Source organism: Aulonocara sp. 'chitande type north' Nkhata Bay, linkage group LG9 (genome assembly GCF_057382095.1).
Source record: "Aulonocara sp. 'chitande type north' Nkhata Bay isolate Kocher_YH1m ecotype deep benthic linkage group LG9, A_spYH_male_GT1.1, whole genome shotgun sequence".
Taxonomy (NCBI): Eukaryota; Metazoa; Chordata; class Actinopteri; order Cichliformes; family Cichlidae; genus Aulonocara; species Aulonocara sp. 'chitande type north' Nkhata Bay.
The window spans coordinates 22,007,569-22,029,718 of NC_141352.1; the positions used below are offsets into that span (position 1 = coordinate 22,007,569).

General features: G+C 43.5%; 1 protein-coding gene across 3 annotated transcripts in view; it reads left to right on the plus strand.

The window, feature by feature from the left end:
• The window catches only part of pou6f2 (POU class 6 homeobox 2), a 79,162-nt gene that overhangs the window by 41,524 nt on the left and 15,488 nt on the right, over window positions 1-22,150 (plus strand). For all 3 annotated transcript variants that reach the window (XM_086306526.1, XM_086306527.1, XM_086306528.1), the window contains 2 exons: window positions 5,382-5,728; window positions 18,399-18,536. In XM_086306526.1, the coding sequence (XP_086162652.1) occupies window positions 5,382-5,728; window positions 18,399-18,536 (485 nt within the window). The remainder of the gene's footprint in view (window positions 1-5,381; window positions 5,729-18,398; window positions 18,537-22,150) is intronic.

A 22,150-nucleotide genomic window follows, 5' to 3' on the forward strand; every position in this document is an offset into this window, starting at 1 on the left:
AGTGTATAAGCAGCTAGATGAAAAACTTTTTCTTGGCTTTAAAGGAAGAGATGCATATGAAAGCCAGTGTGCATGCATGAATATACAAAAGGTACCATTAGATTTTATTCAGTCCTGAAACTCAGTACATTCTGTCCAAGCTTTGTGAACTATCGTTTCCTTTTTAACAGCTAGAAATACTGAATGCCTCCAACATGAGATCATCGTCTCCGACTCCTTCTGTCCATACTTTATGCAACACAGATCACGTGCGGTTTGATAGAACGAATGATAGTCAAAGTCCCTTTGTGTAGATGTGATTGCTATGACCCTGCAATCACTCTTCATGCTGGCCTTGCCCGGGTCTTTTCTAAGCGCTATAACATGACGACCACCTATTTTTTGCTTTTCAGAAAGGCTAAATGCATCAACAGATGTTTTCATATTTCATTTAACTCGAAAAATGCACTGTGGATGTTAGGATGACACGATACCAACAGGTAGCCAGACTCATTTACATATGCACAAACAAGCACACAGGCAAAGGGTGTATAAGGCAATTCAAGGGAAATAGTTACAAAGGCAGGTGTTGTACATCGGGAGGAAAACAAGGAGCTTGAATCAGCCCCAGAGAGAAAAGTGCTGTAATAGGTGGGTTGGCAGTGACTACTGAGATAGCGCTGGTAATGAGAGAGCAGACTGCCCGCCCTCCCACCCCACTACTCAACCGCACAGGAAACAAAAATAGCATTTTGTCTGACGAACGAGCCGGCTTTGACCTAGCCTTTCGACCTCTGACAATCAGTCTCGCTTCGTCCTCCACTACTTCACAAGCCTGGGCCAGGACAGTCAGAGATAACAGTTGATTTCTACTGTGGCACTAAAGCGAAAAAAAAGAAAAAGAAAAAGAAGCTCTGAAAGAGAGATGGCAGACAGTTTCTCAAAGCGCTGAGGTTGAAGGCCTGAGACTTCTCAGCGCTGGTGTCTCGGAGTCCCAAATGATTGTTGTTAAAAGTTTAAAATTGAGTTTCGTTTGCATCTGATCATTGCGCCGCATGATCTGGCTCATTCCTCATTAGAAACATTAACATAGGCAAGTTGTGACAACACTGAAAGTGAGACCCTTGCTCTTCCACCCCTCAGGCGCGATGACTAAGTGGGAGCGCTGACTGCATCGCAGCAGACGAGAACTAGTGAATATGAAACACAACAAAGAGACAGTGGGAGATATAATGAGCTCTATAGGATCCCGGCACCCTTTTGCCCTCTCTCCATCACAAGTGAAGCTCCCGCTCTCATCCTCGGCCCTGTGTCTGCTGGAGGAAGGAGCACAAACAATTAGCTGAGACAAGCTGTTTGGATTATGTGCTCAACCAAAGCAATCAGACAGCTGTGGTTAAAAGAATGAGCTTCAAAATGCCAGTTGCCCAGTTAGAGAGGAAGGGAGGGTCAGTGGTCCTGACAGTCTTAACAAGATGACAGAATTTATAAAGCACTGCTGTTAAAGAATATAGTTACCTGCAGTGTAGCCCTTATAATAAGGCCACATGGGGCTTCTTCCATATTCCCTCTGTATTTGTTTTCTTCTGCTTCATATTCTTTTGTTGTGCCTCGTGTTCCTTGGCGTAATGGTTGGCGCTGGAGGAAATTCTTCAATCGTCTTTGATCTTCGCCTGGTTTCGATAATTTTTTGACAGAAATCTCATTTTGCCCCCCTTTTGTTTTCTCCGTCTTTGTTCCCTTTTATTCCATCTTTAAATGGGGCTCAACATTTTGTCGTTGTGAAGTTGCAAAGGAAAAGAGCCGGTCCTGTCAGGGGCTCAGCGCTTGCTAGACAACTTGCCCCAACATTTCAAGTGCGAATTGGACTCTTGCCGTTTGCACAGATGATATATAATTCATGGTGGGGGTGTGAGAGAGGTGTCAATGTGTCAGGAGGTAGAAGAAATGTAAAAGTGTGCTGTTTACTGGCCGAGAGATGCCGGCTCTCTTTGGCTGGGCTTCTGCAGAGTGAGGAAAGAGGAGGATGATCTGATCTTCATCAAATGTTCATCTGTGCCTGTCCTGGAGACGAAGTGACCACGCTAATCAAAGACTTGTCTGCCCTGATGTTTTATTCATCTTTTATGAGACAAGCATACTTAAATAATTTAAGTGCATTGATTCGGTGTGTGTACAAGCTTGTCTACGATGTGTTCACAATTGCTGGGCCGTATTATCAATAGATGTTCACAAGTCATTTTCCAGTGTTTGTTATCAGGGCCTTTGTGTTATAGACACTGTAAATATTTAGCTTAGCTTAGTTCGGCCGTGTATGTTAATATAGTATAAATACATTATCTGCGACACTTTATATGTTTTTCAGAATGACATCACAGTTTACACCCTAGTTTGTGGATTTTTAGTTTTAAAGCATGAACATTTGACTTAAAAGAGGCAAACGTAGTTAATTTAGTTATTAATAGAAGTTTAATTGAAGTATTTATTTAGTCTTTATTTTCCTAATTCTAAAAACAGGAAGTGTATTTTTCGCAAAACTTGTTAATTTAGCTTGTTTAGACAGCATATGCTTTACTCAGCATAATTACCTTGCTTTTTAGTATATGAGATTTTAAAGACCGATACCGATATTTGGTGATTTAAAAATCCGAAATTTTTTAAATTCAGACACACAACGCAGAATTATATGGAGTAATTTAATAGTGTAGTCTAAGATAACGAAAGTGATGTTTAAAAAGTAATTTTGCTGTTACAACAACTCGTGGATTATTCGTTTACCACCGCCCGATAGTTCTTGAATCAACTGCCTGTTGTGGTTGTTGCAACCCAGAGACATATTGTAGAGTGCCCTCTGGTGGGCAAACTATGCAACATCAACACTCATAGCATGATTGAAGGGTGTTTTTCTGTGTTTACATTTTCATTTTTCTGATGTTTTAAGCACTTTGAGGCGACTGTTGATGGGATTTGTAAATAAACTGAATTGAATGGAATTGAAATGCTAGTACTGAAAGATCAGAGTCTACTTTCCATCCAAAGAAGTTGTAGGTTTTAAGATTATTTTTTAACTTTTTTTAAGAACTGAAGCGGCTCTATGGTGCAGTAGTTTACACTTTTGCCTAACAAGCAAATGAGGCTGAATTCAATTTTGGGAGGAGAAACAAACTCTTTTGTGGGTTGTGTTAAGAAGGGCAAATCAAACATGCAGAGCTACCTGCTGTGGTCACCCTCTTCTGAATAAGTGAGCAGCTGAAAGTAACTTTAACTGTGGAAACAATTACATAGGGCAGAAATGTCTTTTTATTGTGCACTACACTGTAAAAAGCTAGATGAAATATCTCCATACAGATCAGTCCTGTCTCCACTAAACCCAAATTATCTTTTGCAGCACAGAAACAGTCAAATGTTGATTTCACTCTTTTCTTTTCTGTCTAAGGCTGTGTAGCATCACCGAGCAGTCCACAGCAGTCTGCTGGAAGTCAAGCGTAGCAATGATATGTTCTGATATGTAAAGTTGTTTTTAAGCGGTTGAACTGTCAACATGTTAAGACATACACCGGTTTTAAAAAGTCTCTTCTATCCATCACATCTGTGTGTAAACTCAGTTTGTCCTTTCTTCTGTTTAGGGTGTGAAGGTCAGCTTAGATGTTGTTGTTTTTAGCCCATTTCGCACATATGGTGTTACGGTTGATTCCTTTAGTAGAAATCATTCGTTGTCTGTGTTGTGCTGTGGCTTTCGTCTGACATTCAAACATAAAGTGTGTGTTTGTGTGTGTGAAATGACAGAAGATCCACCAAGTTGTGTATTCGGGTGTTTGGAGTGAACTGCACAGCGGTCACACCAACATGTTTTTACATTTGTTTTATGTCAGGTGTGCTCTCTGGGTACTTGGTAGTAGGGCTGGGCGATATATCGAGTTTTTTAAAAAATATCGATATATTTTCATACGAGATATAAGATGTGACAATATCGTTTATATCGATATAGTCTATGTTACGTTATAATTATACTTGTGGAGCCGCAGGTTTGCCTCTCTTTCGTCCACTTTTGTCTCTACGCTGCGTTACTCGGCCTCGCCTCTCCTTCACTGAACACAACTCCGCCTCCCCCATAGCTTCACCTGCAGGCAATGACAAGATGAAAGCGGAAAATCTCCGTTAGCGAGTTACCGTGCGTGGGGCTGGACGGTGTCAACGTGTTAGCGAGCTAACCGCGCTAACGACATGCAGCCCGGAGGTGCTGCACGGCCTAAAATCCTTTCATTTTCTCAGAAATCGACAGTGCACCTTATGTATGAATTCTGGTTGTGCTTACTGACCGCGAACCGATTTTATGTGGTACACAGCGCTCAGCAATCTGTCAAAAAATGTTTTAATATGACTTTGCTAAGCTACGGAGTTGCACCGCTTGATGGATTGTCAGAGGACTACGGCTACCGAGGAGGAGCCTCGCGGAGTGATACGTGTTCAGAGACCTGTTCAGAGACGTGGTGCAGCTGTGAAATCTGTCTCTTTGTTATTACGCTCAGCATCTATTAGTTTACATTTTGACTGCACAATTGTGAGCTTTTTGTTATGCACAAAAACAACATTGTTTTCTTTTATTTATGGACCATGATTATTTAATAAATGCTGATAATTTATTTTTGAGTAATTTCTTCATGTACATCTACGCTGTATGTAAGTAAAAGTGCCCGTGTGACAGCTGGGACACAGTGTGATTAAGAACTCTCTTTTTGTTCTTAACTTATGGCTTAAAAAAATAATAATATCGAGATATATATCTTATATCGCCATCCAGGTAAAAAATATCGAGATATGAATTTTGGGTCATATCGCCCAGCCCTACTTGGTAGTATCTGCATGTCTGGTGTGGCTGCAGCTTGAGTGTTAACTGATTTTTTTTTTAAACAGCATAAAAATTTATAAGCATTTAAATGTTGGAATTACTTTCTAATGGCACGCTATTATTGGATCCAATTAGTTAATGGGTTTATTTCTGAACTCTTACAGAGAAGATGGATGTCTCTTTCTTATGAGATTTTGAGCCATTAAACCAAAGATTCTTTCTTTCTCCGAGTGACAATGACGACTTTTGGCTCCGGAGAGCAATTATATCAGTCAGGCTTGATAGCTTTGTCCTCCAACTAGCTAAATTGAATTCAGTGACTCCATCATGCAGGCTAAAAACCCAGGAGGACCTTGTTGTGGCTCCATGCAATTTACATCTGTCTTTCACTGTTTACCCTATGCATCCCACACTCTATGTGTGCATGTGTTTCTGTCTTTGGTGTGAAAATATTCTTCAGATAATGAAGGCCTCTTGTTTATGTGCTGAAACACTTCTGCAGCGTGTGGCTCAGACACTACGAAGAATCAAACTCCTGTCCTTTCATCAACAGCTACCTCATCACTGAACTCCCAGCTCCAGCACCTGCAGCAGCTCCAACAGATGCAGCAGCACCACCAGCAGCAGCAGCAACAACAGCAGCAGCAGCAACAGCAACATCAGCAGCAGCAACAGCAGCACCACCATCACCAACAGTCTCACTCCCATAACCAGAACCAGCTGTCATCCCAGCATCACATGACCCCACCCAGCCAGCAGCAGCAGCAGACCTCCGTCCCGTCTCCAGCCTCCACCTGCTCCTCCACCTCCGGGCAGCCGCAGCAGTCCCCGCCGCACCGACCCAACCAGTCTCCAGCCCGCAGCCTCCCGTCACCCGTCACTCCACCCATGCCTTTGCCCGTGAGTCCACAAACTAACATGTATTTGTAGATAAGCACAGGTCCAGCTTCTCCTCTCTCTAAAACAACTTCTAATTCAGCACACTCTATTTGGATTTTTGGCTGGAGGTTGCTGGAAAATTAATTGCTAAGCCCCAGATACGTAAAAAATGTGTACTCCCTGACAAGTTAATGAGTGATTGGTGGAGGCCACTTGGTGTCACTAGGCAAAATCGGTCTTAAAGACATATGCAGTGTCAAAGACATAGGCGAGTGATTGGTGTCGTTAGATTAAATAAATCGCAAAGAAGGTGCAGCACCAAAATCCTCCTTGTGATTGCTTTGGCTGCTAGCAGATTCACATGTAAGATGATGACTTGTCTGCAAAGTCTCTCTAACAAACTGGAAATGGAAAACCACTTAAACTAGCATGTTTTAAAAAACCGAGCTTTTACTTTGAAGGCGAAGTTGGCAAGTTGGCATCTTCCTTGCAAACTACATCAATCTTCTAGTAACCAAAACAATCATAAGGAGGTTTTTGGTGCCGCACACTTTGAGATCTATCTATTCCAGCAACAGCAACCACTTGCCAACCATTCAGGGAATATACATTTGTCCTTGTCTCTAGAGGTTGCCAGGGGGTTGCCAACTGGTATGAGTGAGGGTAGATCTAAAGAGGATTTGGCACTTCTGATTGGTTTTAATCCAACCTGTTCACCTACATCAGTACTCTTATATTTACGTGGATTGAGGTTTCATTTTTGGTCTTTATTAGTTCTGTTTTGGTTTAGAATGTAAATATTTAAAGGCTATTTTAAATTACATCAGAACAGAGTTAAAACGTATTTATCATCATGTCACTGCCGTTGCCCATTAATTTGTTCTTTTTATTAATACAGATTATCTACGTCAACCATAGTAACAATAGCTCTGCTCACTGATCTTGCAGTAAGGCCAAGAAGTGTTTCTTTTTAAAAAGAAAAGTGCTTCATGAGCTGACATGTGGATGGGAATCGCATCATTGTGGCCTTTACCAGCAGCTGTATACTCTGCGCTCGATTGTTTGTCTGCAGATGATCTTTATCAAGTGGTGTCCATGTGGACCTATTAGAATATGCATGTTTTTATTGAAGCCTTGACGCACTTGAGCACATCCAACCTCACAGCCAGGCGAGACGCATTAATCGTATCCTGCTGCTGCAGATCGAGGAGGGATTCTGAGGTTATCTATCCTTAGGCTTTCCAGTCGTAATCAGTCCTTTAATCTTTGCTGCTCTTCCCACTCAACCTCCTTTTTAGTCACTTTGTCTGTCCATCCATCTCTGCCCTTCTGTCCGTCTGCCTGTCACTGTGTGACGATAATAACCTATTTTATATCCCTGTGGTTTCATTTCTGGTGGAGACTGGCCAGGGTCGCCTTTCTGTCCCTGGTCACATTCATCAGCGTCAGACCCTTATTGGGTTGTGGTGCAAGCTTCTTTATGGCCAGGATGAGTTGGGCTATTTGTTTCCCCTCGCAGCCCTCTCCGGCCCTGTCACGGCCTAGTGAGACTCAGCAGGAAAAACAGCCTCTGGATTTAATGGGCTCCAAAGGCTGGCCGCTACATCGCGCCAAACAGGCTGTCCGGTCTGACTGTGGATACAAGAGCTCCTGACCAACATACAGATCCACACATTAAGCTTGCATCAGACAGTGTGTAAACACCTTAAGTAACAGATACTCTCTTAAGCTTTAATATGCTAGGAAACCACCACTTGGTTAAATTTCCAAGAATCTAAACAAAAGCAGCAGAACCATTGTTATTTCGAAACAAGCTCACTGCGTGTCTGAGTTCCCGAGCTTTATCGAGGTGGTGTTTCTGTGAAGGAAGCAGGGTTGCTGATTACGATGGCTGAGGACAGACCTTCTTTGAGGGGGCCAGAGGGGCCACATCGGGTATCATTAAGATATTGCCTCATCAAATAGGATTATAGTGTGTGTGTGTGTGTGTGTGTGTGTGTGTGTGTGTGTGTGTGTGTGTGTGTGTGTGTGTGTAGAAGAAGAAGCAAAATGGCCATAAAAGGTTTAGTTTCTCTGGGTCATTGCTGGGATTTTCAAGGGGTGAGTTACACAGGGAGGGGCTCTCTGAAGGACAGGCCGCGGCCTCAGCACCCTCTCATGGCTGCAATAGGATTTAAACAGCAGCTCCGCCTCCCTCCGCCGCTTGGGTCAGTGATTGGATTTTCAGTCCCACGTCTCTGGTTCATTTACAGAAGTTTTTAAATTCAAAGCACTTCCCCGAGTGGAGACTTTCTCGTGCGCACGTGAGCACCGTCACCCCGATCGTGCTTTTGTATGTTTTAATGAACAGCACAGAAGGGCATTTCTGGTGTTTCTGTGTTTTACCCAGAGGAACCAGTGTGTGCAGTAAAGTGGAGTCATAATTACCATAATACAATGAGCATTTTGCAGATAACACCCCTATTTCCTACCGTCATTATTCAAACAAGTAGAATCACTCAGCCATTCAACTATTTGCAGAAAAGACTGCACAGCGCCGCAGAGAGACAAACACTCATTATGTTCCAATTAATGTCCCAAAGTAATTCTCTTCTCATGGGAGGTGTGTGATATTCTTTGATATTCATTTTTTAATTTGTGAGTCAAATTTCATTAATTAGCTCATTAATACTCGTATTAGACTACAAATCGTACGGCAGCAGACCGAACCCCCTCGAGTCGGTGTTTTAAACTTATATTAGTGAAGCTAATGTGGTTAAATGAAGGGAGAATTTACCTTCCTACACCTTTCACACACTCTGTCTGCAGCTCCCCAACATGCAGAGTGCAGTCAGAGGCAGCCTGGAGCTGCCTGAAATAGCCACCACAGTGATGACAAATAGACAGAGGAAGATTATGAAATTTGCTTAAGTGCGTTAATGGGCTGATTGTGGGAGCCCGCTGGATTTTGCTGGAAGTTGATTGATTAGAGCTGCGGGTTTTCTCCACGCCCGGAGAGCTCAGGGATTTGACGGGGTAAAGGCGCGCCAAGTCTGTTACACCGGAATTGATCTTAATTAGATCTGAAAGACCTGCCACAGCAGAATGGTCTCGGCGATTAAAATGAAAAACAGGAGAAATTACTGATCAAATTAATCATAATGTCGGGCTACAGCTGTAGGTCTGGTGTAATTTGCCACTCCAGTGAGTTACATCAGCCCAGGCAGGGGAAAGGAGAGGCAGTACATACTGATCCATGGCAGCGGGAAGCTTAGGCCAGCCTATCAAATGTCTTATTCCAGTTCGTCTGCCCGGACCCTCCTGACCCTGCTGCGCCATCCAGCGGAGGCCCGGCATCCGTCTCTTTGTGCCTCTAATCTAATTAGTTGCTTTTTATTGCCCCTTTTTTCCCCCTTCTACATTATGTCTTCCTCCATCCAGAAACTGCACCCTTTACAGTGCTGCTGTTCTTGTCATGGCTGTCTTGTCACCAGCGTGTTGTGTGTTCACTAATAGCTTCTGACCTTGGTCCAGTGTCTGGCTGGCTGGTTTTCGGGGGGCCTGGCGGAGGTGGAGGCGTCCTGTCTTCCTCCTCCGTCAGACTCCCGCCGTCTGTCTCTCTCCCCTTCGTAGTCGTCTCCTTGATCGCTGTCAGAGCCCCACACTGGGCCTGTCCACTCTCCATCCACACACTCATAGGGGTAATTACAGCCTAGGGGCCTGCCTCCTATCCCTGTGCTCCACAATTTACCACCAAAGCGTCCACAGACATCTCTCTTCTTCCCCACTGCACCCCGACATCACAAGACTGCAGGGCCTCAACCCACAAGTGCTGCAATTACCTGAGTCTCTCCTCAATCCTTTTCTCTCTCCCTCTCCTCTCTCTCTCCCCCCTCCACGCTCTCCTCTCCACCCCTTTGGCTCCCTCACTATTCCCTGGCAATCAGCCTTCATTAGAAGCCTCTGGTGAAAACCCATCGTCACCAAGGTCAGCCGCTGCCAACCACAACGGCCTTTCAGAGGCCTGGCTGTCTGCACTCTCCATCTTTCCTCACCTCCTTGCCATCCTCCCATTCCTCCTCCTCCTCCTTTTCCTCCCCATTCCTGCTCACTCCACCATCCTCCTCAAATCTCGGGCCCATCACTGCTGCTTTTGTCTCCAGCTGAGGCCCCTTCAGACACTCATGTCACTGTTTTCCGCTGCAGTGCACTTTTACTTATGTCAACCACTGTTAAAATCACCACTGTCCAATTTGCTCGAAATGTCTCCCTTTTTTTTTTTGTAGGGGGGGGACATTTTTCCCATTATATTATCATGTGTATTAAATGAGTCTTGCACATCGATTAATTGATTTTCCAGATCAGCTCCGTGCTCATTGAATTTAGCAAAGAGGGAGCCGCCGTCATTCTGCAGGATATTAACTCAAAATTAAAATGACATGCTTAAATGTGGGCAGCGTTTACGTTAAAAGGGAAAAGGCGCTCTTAAATGTTGAAATAAAAAGAATTACAAAAACACATTATTTGAAATGATTTCTTCCAGTAAAAAGTGTTTTGAGTGTCTTTTTTCTGCCAGTTTTGGCGAGGAAGATACAATTAATGGAAATGACAATTAAAAAGACCATTTAAAAATATTTATGCATGAGAATAAAAGTTGGGCGTTCTTCTCTTATAATTTTACTTTCATGTAGAAGCTTTAAAGTGTCCTCACGTCCTGGCATTATCCGCAATAACACCTGCTTTAAATCCCCAGATTTCAAATAAAACTTTTAAATATATACTCGCGGTATATGATGGCAAGCTGTGTGTTTAAATGGCTGCTGGTAGCTGCGTGGTTTTAGAGCATGAGCGGGCCCTCGGCTCTCCAGCAGCTCAGCCTAGCCTCTTATTAATGCACAGGAGATCCGGCTCTTAAGAAGGCAGAAAATTGCCTTACATAACAAGCGCTCCACAATTTAGAAATACAAATGTGCACTGTTGACTGAAGCAGAAAATAAGACTGTTGCCCATCAACAGCACCACATTTCATATGAATAATTATAAAGCATGGGAGCTAGATGAGGAAAACAACCTGACCATGACAGCTCTACTACTTTTATTTACTTCAAATGAGGGATTAGGCAGGGAGAAAATCTAGAGACTTAAGGAGCGACGATGAGCCTTGAATTTCTAAATAAGGCGAAAGTTAAATTTATCATATTTCGCAAGGATCCTCTGGAAAACTGTGAGGGCACTTTCACTTTTAAAACTGCACCCACATTGCACCTTGCACTTACTTTTTGGCTTTTCTGGTTTTGTTGAGTTTTCAGAGCTCGCCAAGTTGATATTTCCGTCACTTTTTCTTTTTTTTCTTTTTTTAAATCTGCAATCCTTCTAAGCCTGGCCCCATTACTCTCGAGGTGGGCAGAGGGCTTGCAGCTCAGACACCCAGCAGAAAGGCACAGCTCCCTGATCAGCCCACATGGACACTGGGGGCAACACGCATTAGACGCCCACAGGGGAGCCCTCAGATGGAGCACCGAGCTAGGGCTCACCTAACAGTGGAAAAGGAATAGGGTTTCTTTAATTATGAGGCAGGGCTGTGACATTGAGTTCCCCCCTTTCTCCTCCAGCAGCCTCCCAGACACCGTCTAAGTGCTCCGCTCTGCTGAGGAGGCCAGTCCCCCCGCGGGGCGCGATTCCACTGCCTGTAATTTCTGATGCCCATTAGTGACCGCAAACAGAGCACCGGGCTCGCACGAGGAATACAGCTGCGCGGCTCTGCCACGCTGTAAAAAGGCCCTTTTAATGCAATGTTATTGCATTATACCCTCCTCATAGAGCAAGTCAAAAGTCCCATTTGTGGTCTCTGCAGAATATTATCAGAAATTCTTCTCTGCAGTGTTTCCAGTCGTAGTAAGCCGAGGCTGGATTTGGTGTATATTTTTGTAATATGAAGTGGGCTGTGTGGGTTTAAATTCCTTTCATTTGCACCTGCACTCTCTGAGGAGCTTTTTTGCATTTTCTCCCAACCCCAACCCCCACCTCCTCTGTCTACCTGCCCTTTTTCATTATTAGCGGGAATGTACAATTGATGGGTTTTGTAAATAGACTCAACTGGAATCCAAGAAAAGTGCACTTCCTTGAGTCAACTCCTCAAAGGTGGGGGGAAACCTTTGAAGTCGAAACTGAGATAATCAATACAAATACGGCGGCATATTTCATCAATTCACTTCTCCACTTATGCTGATTTAGCTCATGCCAACAACTCTGTATTTGTTTCTTTTTCTTTTTTTTCTTTTTTGGGGGGGAGGGATGCTGGGGGGGGTGGGGGGAGCGAAGGAGACATGGACGGAGGGGAGGGAGGGTGGTGGATTTATTGATCAAGAGTGACCACATCTTAGCCACAGAGCCCCTCTCTCGTGATTAATCTTAGGGCTCAGAGTTGGCCAATGACACATGACAGGCCTCCTCCTCAAACTCCTCCATTTCTCTTCATTACTGGCCGTATTTTTGGACACCACTGTGGAGAGTAATCATTTACCTTTATTGTGTTTATAAAGCTGCGGCATGGATGACCCTTCCTATATTGAATTGAGGACATCAAAAGATCACTGGACATTGATTAGGAAGATATTAAAGTCATTCAAATGCTATATTTATATGTCAAACAACAGCAGAGTGAAAAGAGATGCCATTTCCACCTAAACGAAAAGCAATGGGATGTAATCAGTCCAGTGGAAATACAACTCAAGAATCAAGAAATATGGTTTATTAAACATTGAATATTTGAGGTAATGCTCATCTAAAGGCTGCAAAGAGTCTTTGTTGATTCTCCACAGTCGGATCGCCTAATGATTTGATTTTTCATTTTCTCCCGTGGCCAGGTACCCACTTTAAGAAATCATAGCCGGAGCAGCAGTATATTTTCCCGCAACGCTGGTCGCGGCTGTGATTTCCAGCCCAGCGCTAGTATGGTACAGAAATAACTGCACCAAATATGTCACATCATGAGCTGAAATGGTCAGCACTTTCCTGTAGATACTTAATCACCAAGTAGTTTCAAATTTAATACATCTGGAAACAGCTAAATATTATAGATCATTCTCCAGGAAGAGGAATAGTGTTGGAGGACTGTAGTATAACTTATATTTTTACTCTCCGAGTGTCCCCTAACCAGTGGAAATATACTGCTGCGGTGATTAATGACAAGGAACCCGCTCTGAACCGCCGTGCCTCACAATTATCAACAAATGGGCTGGAGCAGATTTTATGTAATGATTAAAGCTGCTGTTAATTTCACATGAAGGTAATGAGCGGGGAGATTGACGGCCACTGTCCGACACTCCATCATCCCTTTATAGTTAGTTTAAACGTTTTCACGACTCTTTTCCTCCCTCATTTGCATTTCGCCTCATTAGATATGGCCATTACTGAGACCGCCCGCGATATCCATTTCCTGGAGTTAATGCATTTTATTTGATCAGCCAAACCGCCTCAGTTAACTAGCTGTCATTCTGGTCTTCCATATGACATCACTCCATTAGCACCCGCCGTGCCACCTCGGCCACCTCCACGTCCACACCCGCTGCCACCACCATCCCTACGCTGCCTTAAGCAATTACAATGCCCGACTGTCACCGGATGCAGCGTTATTGTATTTTGCCGGGTGTTATCTGCCCCAGTTGTTCTATCTGTCTTTCACGTTCCAATATTTCTCCTCAAAAATGGCTCTTTTTGGGGTTTATTTTTCACAACGGCTGGAGCTGAGGCCCAGTGGTGAGCAATATTTGGCGCTGGGAGGGCTCAGAGTGCACAACCACGGTGCGAGGCCCCCGCCAACCAAGGGACTAGAGGTGTTTTGGAGGGCCTAATGGCATTTTGATGTTCATAAGCACAGCAGATGTGAGGAAGGGGAGACAGGGAGGTGGGCGAGAGGCTTTTTTGGGGGAGGAGGGGAGTCAGCAGAGGACTGTCAGCGGAAGACTTGCAGAGTCCTGACAGACACAGAACGTGTTTTCTCATGTCACAGCTGATTACATTCACTCCGGAGTGGGAAAAGAGCAGGGAGGAGACAGAGATGTGGGGCGAGGACGGACGAAGGAAGCTTCCATGTTGCTCCAGATAAAGGACATTCTCCTCATACAGAAACAATAGTGGTATTGACTGATGATTTACCCTGCTGGGTCCACTTTAATTCAGCTGTGGCTGGATGATTGAGGGTAAAACTTTCCGATATTTTTGTAGATGATTGTTTCTACCTGTAAAAAGTTTGTATGTAACCACTTTCAGCATCAGGTCAATTCTCTTTGAAATTTCCCTGTTAGGTTAAACGCACGTTTGATTCTTTTCTTGACTCACAGATGAGCAGAAAATACGCTTCGCACAAATCCCCGAGCCCGAGCGTAGACAAATCTGCCCCCCCTTCTTGCTTGCACCTCCACCACTTGTCCATTTATCTTTGCTCTTTTTTTGTCTAGTGCAGGCCCCGAAAAGGGGGGGGGAAAAGCAATTAAGTTTAAAACGGCCACATGAAAAGAGCAAAAACCAAGAATAAACTCCAGTTGTTCGTGTCAGACGATTTTATTTTCAGGGGTCTCTCCACGGTTTGCGGGGACACTATTTTTCCCTCTATTCCTGAGATTACACGGGTTGCTGCACCAGGTGACCCTCATGGTCAAACAAGGCGACGGAGAGCCCGGCGGAGTTTAAAGACTCCCCCCTTCATACCGAAAAAGATGCATTTTTAACAATTTGCAGGCTTTTTTTTTCCTCCCCGCCAGACACATTTATTTTGTGTGTGTTTATCCCCGTGTATCCTTGCAAGTTTGCCTATATTAAACCAGGAGAGCGAAGCAGCTAGAGGGGGCTAAAGGTGACAAAATGTTGTCACATGATATAATGGAGGCTTTGAATTTGCTGGCTTGAATTTTACCTTAAAACTGTTAGTTGTTTTTTTTTTTTAAATAAACACACCGACGTGAGCTTATTTCAACACTTGCGTTAAACCGGAGCATCCCGATCTGCCAAAAATCTTCTCAGACGCCCTTTTTCGTAGCGAATGAAAAGAATAAACCACAATGGTTAACATGCAGGCTCTACAAACTGGATGATCACTGTTTATCTCTTCCAACACATGCAATCAGTACAAATGCTAGGCCAGCTCTGTCATTTTGTGCCTCCCGCCGAGGTGTTGAGAGGAGTCACCGTGGCGGAAAATCACCTGTTTAGGTGTTGAACACAGCCTCGCCTCTCCTTATTCCTTGCTCTCCTTCCAACTGCTATCCATATTATCCCGTGCCAGAGACGCGGCAATAAAGCCTGCTCTCTTTTCACCTAGATTTACCCGAATAACATAGCATCTGAAAGGCCTATCATCGAATGAGGCTCAATGATAATATTTCAGATAAATCTGAAAGCTTCTCCAACAACCCATCACTCACACAATGACGCCGAGCGCAGCAGATTTTCAGGCAGACTCTGGGCGTGCTCGCCTGAGCAGATCACATTATCTGTGTGTTGATCTGTAGCCTCTGTTTAACTCTGTTTAACTGACCGTGTTGGCTCTTCTCTGTGTCCCCATTCACAATCGCAGCACCCTCAGTGCTGTGTTTTCACCCAAACGGCTCAAAGAACTCTCAAGTCAGCATTTTACATTCACAGCCTGTCTCACCTGGGCTACCACAGCGGCCGGAGCAGCTTTTATTTCTTCTTCAGGTAGACGAGGGGAGGAGATCGTCTGCCTCTCAGTTTCTCAGTCTCGCTACAAGTCGCTTCATACTTGTGGTATTTTTCAGGATTAGCAGTTTTTAGGCTTTGCTGCTGATGATAACGTGGGCGATAATGCTGCTTTATGTGCGTTCTGTGTGAAAGACAAAGCTGGTCAAATAGATCACGCCCTGTGATCTCCATTTCTTTTCTTTTTTTTTTTGCTTTTCTTTTTTTGTTTTTGTTTTTGAAAAGACATTTTAAAAGCCAAGAAAGCACTACTGGGAGCAGCATGCCAGAGGAGGATGTGGAGCCGTTTCAGCTTTCATGTGTCACCGACTTTTCAAAACATTCTCGACTGATTCTCAAAGTTTTTCCACAACAATCATCAATTCACATTCGCCTTTGAGCGTATACGAAGTCAGCGGTGATGACTCCTTTTTATCCCTCTTCCAGGAAAGCATTACTGCTGTTATTTTTTCATCGCAATAAAGGTACTTTTGCTACGAATCTCTCTACAATTTTTGCTTTTGTATAATGATAGTAATAAAGGTAAAAGTATAATCAAAGCTTTTCCAGACACAAAATTGGGCTCCATACGGCACAGTTATTTTTTTGGCTATATAATTAATAAAATCTCATCTTATCCTATCGAGACTCTTCATCCTCTTATGGGAACATTACATTTTGGCTTTTCTGCCTCTTATACTTCCTTCTAATCAATAAATACAGTTTTTAAACAACGGTGACAGAGCTGTGCTATGCTGTAAAATAAACCCACTGTCCCCATCTGTGTCTGTTTAAATTTGATGCTCAGTTTTTATCTTTATAAGGTCCAACTAATGCCAAATAGCTAGAGGAAATTATAAATGCACCCCAAACAAGAGCTCAGGCCTCCGGAGGATAAGCTTGAGTAAATTAAACCCCACTTAAAAGTTGCATCTGGAAAGCCAAAACCTGTTTAGTGGGAGCCAAAGTTTTCTGTACATAGAAAAAAATCCATGTGTAATATAACCACTTACACTTTTATCAGGATATGCCATTTGTCAGTACAGTCACCGTTATAAATCAGGTTTTTCCTGGGTTATGTAGGAGCCTCTGGGGGGCTACTTTGTACCTAAGCACAATCGGTGTGTATGCAGTAAAGGCAGTGAGTCTGTGTTACTTGAAAGAAAACTGTGTTTCCCTGTTATTTATGACTGTCTGACAAAATGAAACCCAATTAACAAAGCTGGTTAAATAACAATAATGTTGGTTTTATTGATTCTACTTAAAACCGCTGCAAAAAATTAAACATTTTTGCATGAAAAATCCTTTAAATATGTCACTGATAAGTAGTCACGTATAAAACCTAATTAATTGCTTACAGTGCCAAATGCTTCCAGCCCCTTGAGATTATTAATGTGCACATGAAATTTGAATTATAATTTATCAGTGTTTAGCAAGGATGTGGGTCAAAGGGCAGTTAAGTAAAAGCAAATGCATCTTTTAGAGAAAATATAAGAGTAAAGTCTTACTCTTGTTTTTTATCTTCTAATGGGGACATAATGGAGATTCAAACATACTAAAAATGACACATTGTGTAAGAAATACTGGCTGCCATATGATACGTACATGCATCTCCCATTGTTGCTTCTGTACATTGATGCTCTTTAATGTAGCAGCACTGTAAACTCAGATAATCCTGCCTGTAGTCGATGTGCTGTAGCTGTGCTGCTTAGGTTAGTCTTTATTTCAGCTTGAATTCTCTTATGCTACATATATACAGCTAAAAGTAGGCGCGCAGTTTTTCAGCGTTTTGAGATGTTCAGATATCCAAAGGACAACTGCTGGACACATAAAAGACAATCTTGCGATTATCGAGGAAAAACTGGATGACTTTCAGACGAGAGGAGGCAATATCAATCACGGCCAATTTGAGGCCACCAACATGAAATATGATTTCATAAGACAAATGCAGTGTCATTCTTAATGTGCTTAACCTTTACTGTCAATGAAAAAGTATCGATCGCTCGGTGGCATTTTTTCATCATTTGATTTCGAAAAGTGTAATAATATATATATGGTGGTGGGGTACGGTAAAAGATGAATGGCGACTGGGTGATCTCAGATGAACAGAGCTGAATTCGCTGCAGAGAAAGTGTGGAAAAGTTGATGTTTCTGGGGAGACTTTTTGTCGCAGCATGCTGTATTTTAAATCTTGTAAATAAACCCTGCTTTTAATTTAAGCATGTACCCGACCAGCATTAGCAGCGGGGAGCGGGCAGCCTGCTTCTTAAGCAGTGTTTCTATTATTTCTCTATTCTGTTGAGTAATTGGGAGGTCTCCTATCTCTTCTTGGTCTTTGATCTACTTACTCAACCTAATAAGACTTTGCTCTGCTGCACTACAACCAAATCAGCAGTGCATTTTCAGCCCCCTAATAAGTGGTTAGCTTGATTTATATGGGTAATCTCAGCAATGTGGCAGAGCTCTACAACCTCTCCCTGATGCACCGAGCCTCTTTTCACAACCACAGGCCAGACCAGATGAGTCCATTACAGCGAGGGCAAAGGCGGTCATTTTAACCCTCCTTTGCTTCAGCTGTAACAGTGAGTCAGAGGATTTCTGAGTCGAAGCATATTGAAGCGGTTTTACGATACAGTGATGCATGGCCACGCCGCCTGGCTCTATTGTGAGAGCGGGAAGCTGTTGGGTCATTGCTGCGGGTGGAAAGACTCGGCTCGGCCCGTGGGGAGCCCCGGGGGCCAGAGAAAGCACTTAGAGTGGTAAAATGGCCACTTATTCACAGCCGCCCTCCTGTTTTCGCTGCTCCTCCCTACCCTCGAGCCTCCCACTGGGTCCAGGAGCACAGACCTCTGGGAACTATATGATGGACTGTGCAGCCCTCACTGCAGTTGGCCTATTCTGGCCCCACAAACAATAAACAAAAGTGTGACGCCTGTAAACCTGCATCTGTAGGAATCTGTATTGTGCTGTAAACATCTGCACTGGTGCCATCAAACAATGTCTTCGCCCTCTCCAGATGAATCCTCTGGCCAGCCAGGCGGCGGTAGCGGCAGCAGCAGCCATGGGATCCATCGCCGGCTCACAGGTGTTTGGCAACGCCCTGTCAAACCTGCAAGGGGCCACCGGGCAGCTGGTCACCAACGCACAAGGACAGGTGAGTGCAACGAGCTTAAATATAGGGCTGAATAAAAACTCCAGAGAGCTCTAGAAGATGCTGGGAGTTCATCTATCACGTATAAAAAAGTGCAGCTCAGAATAAACAGTCTGATCTTTCCACGCAGACTTCTAGTAGCTAGTCTTAAAGTTGTTTGTCTACAATCCAGTAGCCGCCCCACATCATGTTAAGCATTTTGGGAATAAACAAAGCCCTTCCTTCTTTTATCCTCACGCGCAGCAAAACGCTGACCTTGTCATATTCACAGGGTGGCTGCAGAATTGTTCCATCAGTAGCCAGAGGCTTGAACGATGATGCTTGTCATTGCAGGGCCTTATCTAATGAATCATCTTATCTCAGGTGCACACAGCACATATTAAAGGAAGATTGTATGGACCGCGTGCCCTTTCGTGCCACATCGTGTTATTTACTTTAACCCCTGTTTCATCGCTGTTTCACACTTGCACTGTATGCTGATGTTGAAGCATTTCTTAGCACAAAAACATGCTGGATTTTAAAATTAACCGACTGCAGGAGCATTTCAGAGCCACCAGTTCGACCGCGCTTCACTGCGTATAGTAAAGTGTGTCCGAACTCTTGATGCTAAACGTTGCTAATGAGACAGTATGGACTTCCCTGGCTCACAAGGTGCCTGGAGCACTGGGAACAGATCACTGTGGATATGGACTTGACGGGATGCTCTGTGCTTTTGTAGTGTCTTGGTGGCTGACACTCCCTGACATAATCAGGTCACAGAGACGGTCAAAGCCTTAGGCTACATCCTTTGCTCCCCACCTCATTATTCCTCAGCATTATTCAGACGGAGGGCTCTGAAACATGCACTGCCCTATCAGAAGGTCCTGCCCCTCCTCCCCCCAACCACAGAAAATATTATACAGGCTAATGCGTACCTCAAACAAGGCTGGAGGTCTAACAAACACACACAGCGGCTTTATTTTGTCTTTACTAGAGAGCAGCTATTATCTTTAAGATGTGTCTTAAACTGAATTTAGGGACAAGTTATGTGTCATGTCTGTAATACATGAGTAAAAAGTTACCTTTCCTTGAATTTAAATTGTGCCTCTGTGCCGCTTCCTCTGCCAACTCTCCCAAAAGACCTTTTCATAAGCAAGCGTTCTGAGAACCTTGAGAAGTGTCAGACCTGGTGGATGTTTGGAGTTCAGTATGTTTTTAAATCTTAATTATATTGGCCCAAGCTTTTTTTTATTCTCCAAGGGAAATCAATGAGGCTCTTTTATCCTCACTGCCTCTGCAACAGTGATTAACAGTTGCGGATAAAAGGCACAATTATTAAGTCACTGTCACTCCTGAGATCTTTTTTTTCTTTTTAAACAAATCTCTGGCCATTTTTGAACCTCTTCTCTTCGGTGCAAATTCTTTTCTCACTGTTTTAAAATGCAGTTAAAACTGCATTGAGCACTGGGGACATTAAGGGCTGTTTCCTGACTTAAATCCCTGAAACGATCCTGGTATGGTTAGGACAGATTCCTTGGCTTTGTGCATGAACATCACATCTCTCCCAGCATCTTCTACCTTTCACGACATGTGCTGACGCAACAGGTAAGAGTTGCACTTGCTGTTAACCTGCAAAGTTAGTTAAAACAGGTGAAGCTGAGCCACAATACCATATAGGGTTAATTGTATATGAATACAGGAAATAGTGATAGAATAGAGGCAGATAGGAAACAGGAAATATCTTCTGTGGTGCACCATTATTAGTCTGCTGTTTGAAGCTTTAATTTGCTGTAAGCGCTAGCTTTCTTTAGACTTGTATGTTGACACAAGTCCAAACTTCCCAAACATTTTCCTTCCCGAGTTTCAATTCACTGCATGAACAGTGGTGGAGAGAAAATGGGCAGAGATATTGCCTGGCCACCATGGCTAAAGACACAGATTGCCCTGGCCGGAGAGATGAGATGGCATTTCTGCGGAAACAAGAGCAGCATAATCTTAATGAGTTCTGCTGGGTGGATAGAGGCACGTTTCTCACATGTCATTCCACGAACTGGAAAGGGAAGCAAACATGGGAAGCCAAATAAAGGCGAGAAAACGGAAAGGCATGCGAGGAGAGGGAGTTAGCAGTGAATGGGAGGAGTACCTGAAGGCTGCGTATTTATGTCTGTGAAGGTTCTCAGTCATCCAGGTCATCATAGTCAAAGGAGCTTGCAAAGAAAAGCGTCTGGACTTCTTTAAGTTGCTTGAAGACGTTTCACCTCTCATCCGAGAAGCTTCTTCAGTTCTAAGGTCAAATGGTGGAGAGTCCCAGATATAAACCTAGTGGGAGAGACCCCCCACAGGCGATTAGAGGATCATCAGGGGGTCCTTTTGTCCCTCTGTGGGGGGTCACTCCCACTAGGTTTATATCTGGGACTCTCCACCATTTGACCTTAGAACTGAAGAAGCTTCTCGGATGAGAGGTGAAACGTCTTCAAGCAACTTAAAGAAGTCCAGACGCTTTTCTTTGCAAGCTCCTTTGGCTGCGTATTTATGAAATGGTTGTGTGATGAAAGAAACCGACAGCTGGACATTTTCAAATAGGAAATGATTTTATTTATCCATGAAATTCAGGCTAGCTGTAGAGTAAGAGAATTCACTTCTGGTTGCTTCAGGGGACTGCAGGTTTGGAAGTACACAGTCAGAAAACATGAGCAGAGTAGCTTCATATATAAATATATTATCATAATAGCTTTAGCAATTGCTAAAAAAGACTCAAAAACAGGACTTTAACTGTGCTGTTAACTAGATAAATTAGTTTGTCACATAAAAACATTTTCTAGCTTCACTACTAGAGTACCTTTGGTTGAATCATAGTTCAGCTCCCTCCCCCTGCTCTTTAAGCCGCCTTTCTTCTGATTGGCTGTCCCTTACAAACAGAAGATCTGAAGTGCTGGTGGGTGGGGCTTCTATGCTCACTGCCAGAGATAACGTCATTCACTCATTCACTAACTCGTGTGTAGAAGTATGTTTTGGAAAAATGTAGCTTTCAATTTGTAAAACGTGCACCACTCAGTTTTGTTCACAACCAATTAACTTATGCTTGCTACCTGCAGTCTGCACGATGCCATCCCCACATTTTGTTATATATGGAAAAAGTTGTTCCAATAACCAAGCCTAAGGCAAAAACGCAGGAGAACTGAAGAAACGAAAACAACTGTGTCTGAGGAGAAAGACAGAAAAGGTGCATATTTTCCAGGTGTTTCCTGAGGAGTGATAATGATTAGAAGGAAAAAAGTTGCTTTGACTGACAGAGATCACTCACACATAAACTGACCTAATTGTTTGGGACTCTTGTTTTTTAAGGTAAATAAGGAAAAAGAGAGGTTCCTTTTCCTCTACTACAACAAAGTGTCTCTTGCATTACGGTTAAATGATGGCCTTTGACCAAAGCGTTCTGCTCAACACTCACTGCTAAAAGATTAATTGTGGTCATAAAAAAATCATTGAGGCTCAGTGCTCAGAAATGAAAAATAAATAGGATTAGTTGATTCAGGACTTCCCATAAGCTTATACAACAAAGCCCTCCCTCCTGACCATAAGTTAACACCGAGGTACTTCACTACACTGTCACATCCCTGCCCTGCCCTTCCAGCCTG